This window comes from Cyanistes caeruleus, chromosome 7 (genome assembly GCF_971803275.1).
Source record: "Cyanistes caeruleus chromosome 7, bCyaCae1.hap1.1, whole genome shotgun sequence".
NCBI lineage: Eukaryota > Metazoa > Chordata > Aves > Passeriformes > Paridae > Cyanistes > Cyanistes caeruleus.
The window spans coordinates 8,970,001-8,982,539 of NC_141707.1; the positions used below are offsets into that span (position 1 = coordinate 8,970,001).

At 42.0% G+C, this 12,539-nt stretch overlaps 1 protein-coding gene across 5 annotated transcripts in view; it reads left to right on the forward strand.

Moving 5' to 3' along the window:
* Positions 1–10,376, forward strand: part of ADARB1 (adenosine deaminase RNA specific B1) — a 60,054-nt gene extending 49,678 nt beyond the window's left edge. For all 5 annotated transcript variants that reach the window (XM_086896655.1, XM_086896657.1, XM_086896656.1 and 2 more), the window contains 2 exons: positions 5,178–5,356; positions 6,078–10,376. In XM_086896655.1, the coding sequence (XP_086752781.1) occupies positions 5,178–5,356; positions 6,078–6,254 (356 nt within the window). In that variant the 3' untranslated portion in view covers positions 6,255–10,376. The remainder of the gene's footprint in view (positions 1–5,177; positions 5,357–6,077) is intronic.
* Positions 10,377–12,539: the final 2,163 nt, after the last annotated feature.

Below are 12,539 nucleotides of genomic sequence, written 5' to 3' on the forward strand. Positions count from 1 at the left end.
CTGTGAGTAAACTGCTTGCTGCTTACAATAGAGAAGTTGTGGTCAAAACTTAGTACAGATACTCAGTCAGAAATACCATAGCAAGGACCTTTAAAAGTTGGAAAGATCTGGGGGATGAAACTTTGGATGAGTTTTCACACCGTTCCTGTCTGGAGCATGCCCTAGGAAGATGTGAAGAGTTGAAGGCGTAGGGAAACCTCCTCCTACCTGTGGAATTCTGTGTTGGCACTCACTGTCACTTCTCTTGCATTTCAGATTTTTGTTGAGTGGTCCTTTCATCTATCAGTATGCCAAGATAGACACACTTGGTTCACAATTTCTAGGTCAATAATCAACTCAAAATAGACAGAGGTAACACCTCACCTGTCTTAAATTCTAAAATGTCTTGTTACAGTGATGCTCTCAAGGCTTTAAAACAGAAATCTCATCCTCCCTCTCACTGTGTGTATTGCTTTGTTCTGTAGAGGTTAGCTTTTGGCATGTTTATTTTCCAGGGGGGGAAAAAGGAGCTCATCATTTTAAAGCATGTTTAAAGTTTGGCATGAATTTTTTAAAGAAGATTTAGGGAGCTAGTGGGGAAAAAAGCATTGTGAACAATAAGTATATCTTCAGGTAAGAAAGGTAATAAGGATTCCCTGAACTTGGATGTATAAAAATATTAAATAACATATTTGTCCTTATATTAGCAAGTAAGTAACAGTTTAAGCACTCTGGAACAAACATGTAATAGTTTTATGAGCATAGTAGCTGATGTATGGACTGTTTCTGCCTGATTTTGATGAATTTTTATCAGTCTTTCAAGACAGCAGGTTTGAGGTAGGGTGAGAAGTGTTTTTGTTATCCTTTTCACAGCACATAGCAGTATCTTGTCTTCTTGAAAATCATCTTTCTGCAATGGTGCTATTATCTATTCCCCATGAAATAGAGCCATCTGTTTAAACAGTTGAGCCAGGACTTGCTGTGCAGCAGAGAGAGTTTGGAAATGTTCTCAGCTGTTGAGTTTACACAAAAATACACATCTCAAAAATGTACAGGAAGGGTCTTTAGGAGGTTGGGCAGAGAGCTGTGTTGATGTGTTTTCTTTCACTGGTTCAGTCTGAAAGCTGATTTTCTGACCTCTGATTCAGCTGGGACATTTGTGTAGCTGCCCATGTGCACTTGGATTCTCGTATTTTTCAGTGTATTCTTCCCTAGAACAAGCACGGCAGAAATACCTGTCTCTGTGTTCTTTCTTGTACCACACACACTTCTCTGTGATTTATTTCCACCAGAGGGATGAACTAGAACAGAAATAGCTGTCTTGCCCCACTGTTCTGCCTTTTTAGCTGAGAAAGTACTGTAAAAATAGGTTTTCTTCCTCTAATAAAGCAAATTTTATGTCTGCTGGGGCACCTGCATTGTCAAAATTATTTTGAGATGTTGTTTGTACTGCTAAAAATTGTCTTTTCATCGTCCATCTTTCTTTATAAGAGAATTTTTACTTATACCTTTTGCCAGCAGATTGAATCATAGAATCATTAAGGTTGTAAAAGACCCCCAAGAACAACGAATTGAGCCATTAGCCCAGCACTGCCCTGTCCACCACTAACATGTCCCCATATATTCAGTTCCAGTGGGGGACACACATACCTGAGACAGGTGTTTTTCAGCTGAGGGATGCAGGAAATCTGTCCATTCATAGGAAACTCCCTCCTGTGCTGACTCCTGGAAGCTGTGGTTGCAGGATCCAGCCTTTCAGGGTGCCTTTGAGCTCTCCCTGAGAGGTGGCCACCCCACTTGAAGAGAAAACAGGTTCAAATCTTGTAAATTTCTAGAACAATTTGAAAAAACCCTGGATTTCTCAATCAGAGTGAGGGTGGTTGGATAAATCAGCCAGTATCAAGTTGCCCATCTGCAGAGTGACCTGCACAGACTCTTTGAGGGGGGGCTGCTGTGGGAGGTGGGCATGCAGGAGTTCACCTGAGCTGAAGCCTGAGTCAGATATTGAGATCTTTGTGTTTAGAAATCCTTAACACTTCTTGCATTTGTTCATTCCTGGTTCCATTTTTTAAAAATGCTTTCAACCTTTTGCTATCCACAGCCTCCTTGAGTAAGGAGGACTGTGGATTGTGCAAAGGTTTGTGCAAAGGAGCTTCCTTTCTGCTAATTTACTCAATTAGATATTCCTCAGTGCTCTGTGGGATCCAGGCCATAAGCAGTGGCCATGACACTCAGTTTTCTATACCTCCAAGATACTCCTCCTTATATAAGTCCTATTTTTTGCAAGCTGAAGTGTCTTAGTCTACCTTGTTGTTCCTTGTGCAGAGACCCTTTTGTGTAAGGATCATTTTGCAGACCCACTTTTGTGCTAGTGAGACCAGGGCAGTACCTGATATTCAGGATAAGGCAGCAGTACTAGTCCATGTAGTGGCATATATTCTGTTCACTTCCTTGATCCTTCACTAATAATTCCTGACACTCACTTTAATTACTGTTGGTGATTGACCTGACCTTTTGGTAGAACTGAGTATTAGAAACTAAAATCTCATTCCTGAATGCTAATATCAAGCTTCAAGTCCAGCATTCCTTGTGCAAGATTGCTTTGGGTTTTTTCCTAATATGTGTTGCTTTATATTAATATGTGATGAATTTTATCTGCCTTTTTATGGCCTAGACACACCCAGTATGTGAGGTTTTTGTGCTACTTTTTGCTCCTTTTATTGATATTTAAAAATAATTTAGTATCACCAATGATTCTACCTCAGTGTTTGCCCCCACCACACATCCCAGATCTGCCCTGAGCTGGAGGGTCTCCAGCTGTGTTCACTCTTCCCAAAGATACCATCTTTATCCAAGTGTTAATGAATTTGTTTTTAAGGAAGACAAAAATAAAACCTTCAGCAGAATTTCTGGTGATTTTTTTATTTTGGCTGTTCCCTTGGTACCTTATCCTCCTGTTCACATTAGTATTTTTTTCTAGCTTTCTATGTCCTTTTTAATGAAGGTTGTATTTGCTCTCTCCTCAAAGAACTGTCAAAGTTTATTATTTATATAAGCACTGGCACAAAAAGCTGTGACATTTGCTTTTGTTTATTATATCCCTTTGTAATAATATTCAACAATAAGTTCTGAGCAATGTTCTCTAAAATAGCTCTAGTTCTATTAGTTTTCAAAGAAGAGGAAAATATTTGATTTTCTATTGTAAATTTCTCTTCTGTTTCCAATCTCAGCATACTGTACTATATTCATGTCTACATTTTGAGGGGGAAGATATCACCCACCTAAAGTTTTATCAAATACTTTGATTTTGAGATGACTTTTGTTCCCTGTCTATGCTACTTGTGATCCACCATCAGGGACTCATTTGACATCACTCCAGGGTTCTTGCATACAAATAAGCAGCTGAATGGGTTGTTATTAATTAAATCTATTTGAAAATCCAAATCTGGTTTGGATTTGGTTGGTTTTGGTTATTTATTTTTTTTTTAAATTTAATTAGTTCATCAAAAACCAAGGAATGGAATCATATTGCAATGGAAATGTAGTACATATTGGATGTTCAGCTTTCTTTTCTTTATTTCATGTGCTTGTGGGTCTAGTTGTGATTTCACAAGTGTTTTGGAGTACTTGATGACCTCTGATCCCTGTACTTGTTTAATAGTGTATGAAATGAAAGAAAAGGTAATAGTATAGATTAAATTAAATTAAAGAGAAAAAAAAGACAAAAAATTGACATGTGGCATCAATTTCTTAGCACTTTTGCCTCAGTACTTTTGGTAAAACCAACTTTTGTCCCAATTCTCAGTTTTTTCAGCTCATATTTTAAGAAAATGGGGAATAGTAGGTTATTTTCTGTTACTATTCAGCTAATTATTTCTTATCAGTCATAGTGACAAGATTGATCCAAACCAAGGGTAAAAATACAACAGCTTCAATGGTTTATATTTCAAAGGGTTTGTTCATTAAACGAGGAACTGATGATAGGAAGCAAATTGAATTTTGCTGTGTCATTCTGACCTTGTAGACCTTGCTTACTCTCAGTGCTGGGCCCAGAGGTGCCAGGAGACTGAGCCACGTGAATCAGTCCTGCTCCCAGGTGCCCAGCTTTATCAGGTTGTGTTCCAGGTATCAGCCAGAAATGCATCCTGCAGTGTTGCTGATGTTCAATTTCCACAAATTCTTTAGATTTTATTAAGTGTAGGGCCTGGCCTAACAGTGGAGCAGACTTGAAATAGGTTCTTGGCAAGAGCTGCCTTGAAGTAGAAGTGGGATTTTTATTTACTAGAAAGAACAAATTGCCCTGGTGCTTTGTTCTTTCCTGGTGAGGTGACTGAGCCATCTTAAATAGAGTTTTGGCACCCCTGGAATGTCTGAGGAGTCACACGTGCATGGCAGCAGCTGCTGTGACCTTCATTATGTATAGTCCATCTCCGAGCACTGTGGTGTTGTGGGGAAGAAATCCTGCCCTGGGCAGAATCGATTTGCACTTGGGTTGGATTGTGGTGGCTTTGCTTCCCCCACCCCTGCAGATAGAGCCATAGCTGGAAGGTGTCACATAACTTAACACCTGGGCAAAGTGATCTGAGTCCTGTTTGGAGTCCTGTGGTTCCCCATCTCTAGGCTCAGTGTGCAACACTGGACGTGTAAAGTGGGGAGGCAGCTAGAACACAGTGGTTTTATGCTGGAAGACCCAAATGCCTGCCAGTTCTGGCTTTGTGGAACGTGCTGAGGATGGGGCTCACTTTCAGTAGAATCACAGGATGGTTTGTGTTGGGACTGTAAAGCCCATCTCGTTCCACCCCTTGCTATGGGCAGGGACACCTCCCACTACCTCAGGTTGCTCCAAGCCCCATCCAGCCTGGCCATGAACACTTCCAGGGTTCATAGTTTCACATCCATTTGGAAGTGAGATGAACCCCTTGAACTCCTGCCACAGAGCTCTCCATGATCCTCTCTGCTGAGGAGGCTGCTTTCTCCAGCAGTGCACACTTGGCCTGCTGGGGAGGGCAGAACTAGAGAACACTTTAGCTAGAAGGAGAGTGTTACCTCATGGTGTTACCTCTACAAGTCAGTGAGCAATCTGCAGGAGAATGCCCTCAAAATAAAAGATCTGCTTCTAAGACTGTTTACTTCTCAACAAAAAACCAAAGCCAAGCATTTGTGTTTATTATCATCATTAAACATCACTTTTCTTTCAGGTATCAGCAATGCAGAAGCCCGTCAGCCAGGGAAAGCCCCGAACTTCAGTGTGAACTGGACAGTAGGAGACTCTGGTCTGGAAGTCATTAATGCTACAACTGGCAAGGATGAGATGGGCCGTGCGTCGCGCCTCTGCAAGCATGCGTTCTACAGCCGCTGGATGCGCATCCATGCTAAGGTACAGCTTCCAGAGGGCAAACATTGCCTCTTCTTAAGTCTTAGGGAAATGCCTGCATGTGCTTTCTCTGCTCTGCAGTCACTTTCTCAGCCTTTCTTAAGTTGAGCCCCATGTTAGAACCATTAAGGCTGGAAAGACCCTTAAGACTGTCAAGTCCAACCACTGATGCAGCACCACCACCACGTTCACATTAAACCATGTCCTCTAGCACCACGTTTTGAAGATTTCCAGGGATGGTGACCCCACTACTACTTCCCTGGGCAGCCTCTTCTAATGTTTTACAACCCTTTCAGTGAATTTTTTTTCCCTAATATCTAATCCAAACCTCCCCCGGTGCAACTCGAGGCCAGGTAGCTGCTGTTCCATGCAGTAATGGAAAAGAACAATGTGTTTTGTAACTGACTTTTTAATATGATGATGTCTGGTCCAAAATGCATATTCCTTGGTTTATAGCTGAGTAAGCAAAGGATGCTGTCCCCTTTGAGCTTGTCTTTGCATTTTAATTTATTTGGAAGAATAATCCCATTTTCTCTGCTGAGGTTTCACTCTTTACTTTCAGAAAGAAAGCTTCCAGGAAGTATGTGTGTGCCTTTTTGACCTCAGCATTTAGTTTGATAGATCCTTGTTTGAATATCAGTTGTTTAAATAACTCAGTCACTCTGGTACTGTTTGGCTTAATAAGGTCTTGTCTCTCTCCTTCTCTTGTCTCTGAACCCCACAGCTTTCCTCCAGCTTGCGCTCAAAGATCCTCAAGCCCAACCTGTACCACGACACCAAGCAAGGAGCCACTGAGTATCAAACTGCTAAAGAGTGTTTGTTTAAAGCATTCCTGAAGGCAGGACTTGGAGCCTGGGTGGAGAAGCCCATAGAACAGGATCAGTTTTCTCTCACAATCTAATTCACAAACTGCACATCACTTTGGAAAGGAAGTTGTTCTGGAGATTCCTGGTGTCCAGCATTGCTTTCTGGCATCTCCACAGCCGTCAAAACATCTTTCTGCTCTTCGGAGTTGAGTTTCTTTGGGTTTTTTTTGAAACTTCACAGTAGCTGTTTCTGTTTTGCCTAAGTATTGAAACTCAATGATGATCCAACACATAATTGTATATTTTGTTATAAGAAAGTAATTTCTGGTGTATTTCTAGAAATACTTCTACTGTAGAAAACTTGCAGTAAGGCTGTCCTTACTGTATACAATGACTCATTTTTTCTGGGTTAAAATAATTTCTTTTTTAATTCAATGTCATCAAGTGCATGAAGAAATTAATAGTTTCTCTAGGTTTTACACCACACTTTTAGGAAGTAGCTTAATTTTTAAAAAAGAAAATAGGCGACAAAGCTGATTCTACTCCTCTGTTAACTTGTTTTTCAACTGCAGATATTTTTAGTACATAGACCACAGAGCCAGAATGGAGTCTGGACAGCTAGTTTTTTCCCAATTCCTTTCTCTTTAAAACCAGCTGCTGAAAATTTCATGTCTTTGATGTATGTATTTATTAGTCTGTGAGCCAGTTTTTAACATGCAGCTTTTTATTCTGTTTTTAAAAATACATTTACCTCCCATTTATACCCATTGTGAAGTCTTCATTTTTTTACCATTGTAAACTGGAAACAGCAAAATAAATATTTGTAAGTTAAGAAGTTTAGTCTATAACATGCATAAGCCTGTTTAGAAGTAGGTGATTTGTGTACCCCAGGAGCTCATCCAAATACAATCTTAACTGTAACAGCAATGTAACAGCTTTAAAAAAATCTGCTTATTTTAAGGGCACCAAGCCTGAGTTGCCAAAAAACAGTCACTTGTTTGGTATTAATTGCTCTCCTCTAGAATCTCTTGTAACAGAGAAACCAGTTCTTAAAACTTCTTTCCTGTGAGTTATATCTGCTTTCAGCCAAACTGTTGTATCTGAGATTCCCTTGCCTTTGGGCTTTACATGTGTGATGGGCATCATGAAGCTAATTAGGTAAGTTGCTCTCAAATGTGTGTCCATCTCTTTTGACTATTCCTTTAAAAAGTGCTTTTCCTGAAGGTTTGGACACTTCTGCTTTATGTAAAAATGTGAGGTGGGAGTTGAGATACTGAGGGTTGATTAACTGCTGTGTAGAAGGAGCACCTCAGCCCCAGCACCTCTGGGGTCAGCAAGTCCTTGGGGTGTTGAAGACTTTGGTGAAAACACACTTCAGGCCAGTCGTGAAGGGTAAGGCATTTCTGCTCGAGTAGGAACCTGTCCTCAGCTTCAGAAACTGATCAGACCTCAAAATCACTTGTGCATTAGTTGAAGTCTCTGGGTCCACGTCTTGGGAGGTGCAAACTGAGGTGCAAACAGGACATTTGGGTGGTACTGTGGATAATAGCAAGCATTCCTCTGGGAAGACAAGAGAGTCTGATCCAGGGGTCCCCTCAGTGGATGGATGCTTCTAGAGGTTACTGCCTTTCCCAGATGCTGGGGAAAGAAGCTGCAGTGGAAGGGTTGGGTAAATTCACCTTTGTGGTGGCTTCAGTCATCCTGTCAGCTTCTCACTAAAGCTGAGAGCACTCCCATGGCCTCTGCAGGCCTAACAACAAGGCTCTTGGAGTCATCATCCAGCTGAGGTGCAGACTGACCTCTTCCAAAGCAAGAAGGAATTCAGTTGTGTGTGGTCAGATTTTGCAAGCACTGGGACACCAGCCTTTGGGGTTGACCTTGTCTTGGTCACATTGCAGAAGTTCTGTTTGGGGCTGTAGCTGAGTGTGTGAACATGTTTCTGTGGGGTTGAGGGAAAGGTGGTCACGCTGTGTGTTTCCTTGGAGTCATTACTGCTCTCAGGTGAAATACACATTTTTAAGGTACTCATTCAAAAGTTGGTGTCTCTCTGAATTTTTTTTTTTTTGAGGACTAGGAAAGTAGTAGCTCAAACTATTTTTTTTATTAAGTCAAAAATATGAACAAAATATTTAAATAGTATTATAGACATAGTTTTTTAGCTTTTGGAACGAACTGTTAACATTAAACTGTAATGGAAATAAGTTCCATGCCAAAATCTTTGGACGAAGGAGTGTTGTCAGGTTATTTATGAGGAAGAGTTCTCTTGTTGGTAATTCTGGGATTTTAAAAAGAAGTTTTCCAGGGTTGTGTGCAATCCATATCTGTCTTCCAGGAGTCAATAAAATACTGCTTGGCTTCCTTCAATCCCTTGTTCCTTTTTGTGCAGTTCACACGTGGAAGGAAGTAGGAAGAGTTCATTCCCTGGAAATCACTGTCACTGAGCAAGGAGGGATAGCAATGCATAGAATCTCAAGTGACTGCAAAAGATAAGACAACTCAGCCTCTGGCAGCTGCCAGATTTTCTAGGAGACCAGCTTGTGGAGGCTGAGGGCTCTGGAAAACTTGGGCTGGGTAGGTGGGAGCTGGCCTGCACAGGGAAGTTGTACTGCTGTTCTGGGAGCTGCTTCCATTCTTTCACTTATTTTTTTCCCCTTATATTTGATTGAATATTTATATAATTATTTTGATTGGATATTTACTTAATTATAATTGAATATTTGTCTCAGGATCTTTAAAGGACTTAGAGCAACAACTTTAATGTTGATGAATACTTGAAATTGAATTTAAGGTGTTTTTTCTCCAGATGGCAGTCTGGCTTGTAGTAAAGTTTTATAGGTTAGGTAAATAGATAATTTTAAATACAGATGTTTTATATATATATATATATATGTTCTGCAGGATCATTTAAAAAAAATAAATCTGGGCCTAAAGGTTTACACTTGAAATCTTGCTAAGGCTGTACTCAGGACCTGGTAATAACTGTAGATTATTCTTACTGATTGTGTGAGTGTTACTATGTAGGAGCTTGGCAGTGGGAATGTGCAGCTGCCTCTCCCCCTAGGAACAGCTAGTGATGGGAACTAAGTGACTCTTAGAAGCTGTCTTTGGGATTTACAACAGTGGGGTTTCTGTACAGTTGGCAATTCTCATTTTCTTCTTGTCTTGGAGAAATCTTTTCATGGCTGGTTACTGCACAGGAAGCTCCAGAGTAGAAGGTTTTTGTGTGCCCTTCCTCTGAATCTGAAAGATCTAGCAGCTGAAAGGCTTGGGGTCACAGAACTGGTGTTGTGTTTCATCAGTCCAGTTCTGAAGACAGGCTGGGAGCGCTGTGGCTGTTCACTAAAAGAGAAAGCTCTGGGGACACCTGAGAGCCCCTTTGAGTGCCTAGAGGGGCTCCAAGATAGCTGGAGAGTGCCTGGAGTGACAGGACAAGAGGCATGGCTACAAACTAACAGAGGTTACATTTTGTCTGGATATTGGGAAGAATTTTTTCCCTGTGAGGGTGATGAGACCATGGCACAGAGATGCTCAGAGGAGCTGTGGCTGCTCCATCCCTGGAAGTGTTCAAGGCCAGATTGGATGGGCTTGGAATAACCTGGGATAGTGAGAAATGTCCCTTTCCCATGGCAGGGGGCTGGAACTGGATGAGCTTTAAGGTCCTTCCAAGCCAAACCATTTCATGATTTTATGATGTCCAAGAGTGCATGTAGCCAAGGGAAATCCCAAAACTCACTGTGCTCTCAGTGCAAATTAAATAAATTAAACAAGTTCAAGCTGTTGGTCCAGAGTGTTTTGGGAACGTGTTTGGGAACATGGCAGAGCCTGCCATGGAGTAGTGTTGCCTTTGGAGGCCAAGCTGTAGTTTTAAAAAAATTACCAGCCAGGAATTGAGAATGTGTTCTAAGAACTGCTTAGTCATGGTCACCACATAATTAAAATTTTGGGTTTTTTAAATATCAGTAGTTTTCAAAACAGTTTTATTTCCATTCCTTAAATTAATGTTTGGAAGGCTTATGCTTGCAGAGAGGCTGCACTTTGAATTCTTTCCCATTTCATCATCATTAACTGTCTACTGTGAAAATTATCCCAAAGTTTACTGGAAAGGAAGGAGAGTTGCAATTCAGGTATAGAGTCAGAACAAAAATGTCTCATGTTATTTAAAACCTAAAACCCCACAGAAATAAAAATGTATAAAATATAACTGTTCTGTCTCAGAATCACTGTGTGGTTTTTGTTGGGTTTCTTTGTCCATTTATTTATTTTTTTTCTGATACTAAGTGTTTTCGGTTGAGCTTAAACGTTTCCACCTTCACTTTGTGTGCTCCTGTTGGGAGAGGAGGTGATGTTTATCCTGGGGCTAGAGCTAGCAGAGGCACAGAGGTTTTGATAGGAAGGGGGGATTTTATATAAGGGGTGCTGAAATTTGTGCCACAGGGCTGGAAGGGGGAAGTTTCCTGGGCTTGGTCCCTGTCCTGCTGGTGGCTCAGTGGGATGGATGTGCTACAGCTCGTGCTGAGTCTGGTAGTGTAGTTTCTAATGTAGAAATGATGGCATGGGATGGGGATTTTGTTGGAGAGGCCCATGGGCTGTAGGCACAGGGAGCATGGACCAGAGGATTTGCCCACCTGGCAGCAGGTGCTCCCAGCCACTGCTTTTCCTAGAAATGTCACAGCTCAGCTCAGATGTACCAGCTATGAGTGTGTATCTGAGGCCTTTGAGGTTCATTGGGCTCACTGCTCTTCCTTTATGCAAACAGCTGGAGTATTTGCAGCAATTTGGGGTTGATTCCCCGTGGGAGGAGGTTGTGTGTGTCTCTGGACAGGCAGGCTTGGTGTTTGGAGCTGCAGGATGGGGTGTGGGGGGGTGTGTTTCATCTTTAGGTAGGTGTTTGTCCCTAAAACACACCTGGGGGGATGAACTCCAGCGGTTTTCCCTCAGTACATCCACTGGCATTTTGTGCTCAAGCCCATACGGTACTTCCAATAAAACTGCTTTTTCCATAGTTTCTGTCTAGCTGGGAATGATAGAAACCAGTCACCAGGGGGGCTGCAGGAACTGAGCTGGGACTGGAATCCTGGACCTGGCGGGGCTGTGGGGACCAGGGAGGGCACACATTCCTTGTTGGATCATGTCACTGTACCGTGTTTTTCAGAACCTTTCAGCCAAAGGCCTGTCCCACTACCTGTTAATGAATGGGCAGTCAATTGCACCAACAGCATTTGTGTTTGCAGGAATGACTTTTGTGGGTAGTTTTGTTTTCTTTGGCCATTCCAGGAAAGAGGAATTGAGAGCCATGTTTGCAGCCTCAGCAGATGGAACAGTTGAAGTAATACCTGTTCTCTGGAGGGAAAGATCCACAGTTGGTGTCACTGCTGTGTTTTTATGTTTTTAATATCTTCATCACTATCATACCAATATCATTTTTGTTTGGCTGAGACATTCCTCAACAAGTTTAAGATCCAATGTATGTGTGTGTGAATATGTATTTATACATACATATGTATAATATTGCTGTATATTATTTGCATTAAGCAGTTACTCTTTCCCCAGTCTTTCTGTGTGACAGTGCAAATACATCAGCTTTATCTACATGGTGTAAGGTTATTAAAGAACACTTTCAGATACTGTCCTTGACACTTTCTCCATTCATAACCCCAGATCTGAAGGAGAGACCTCATTACACCTCTGGTTTGTCGTTTTCCTTCCAGCATCCTTGTCCTCCCGGTGTCACCGCTGAAGCACAACCCCCTTGGTCGATTATTTTAAGCAATGACTGTTTTGCATACTACCTTGCTTTGTTTAAGTAATGTTTGTACAGAGATTTCAAAATATAAAGAGCTATATAATTGCTAAGTTTCATTATTATTTTTTTTCGTATCAGTGTTGCTAGTGACAGCAAAACAATAAGTGTGCATGTCCTTAAGGTGGTGGATTTGCTTACATCTTGAGGAGCTGGTAAGAGCCTGGGAAAGGACAGGACAAGTGACAGGTCTGTGACTCCAGTGTAGGATCACGGTCTGAGAAGGGCTGTGCCACCTCTGCTGTGTTTCAAAACTGACATTTAGCACTCAAATCCCAAGTGGGATCCCCAAAACCTGTGGGTGGTCACCAGGGTTATCACCCCAACACGTGTCTGCCGTTTGGTTTGGATCCTGCCCGTGGTGGTCGCCCTGAGCTGCTGCTGTGGGAGCTGGTGAGCCCCCCGTGGGCTGCCAGCACTGCCAGTGCACAAGGAGGGGACCCAGCTCCCCAGTGCTGGGACAGCAGGAGCCCAGACACCTGATGGTCACCTTTAACCAGCACCTGTCCCAACAAAGCAAGAAGGTCTTGGCTGAATGTGCTGCTCTTGCATCCTGCTCCAAGGATGCCTCTGGAGAATC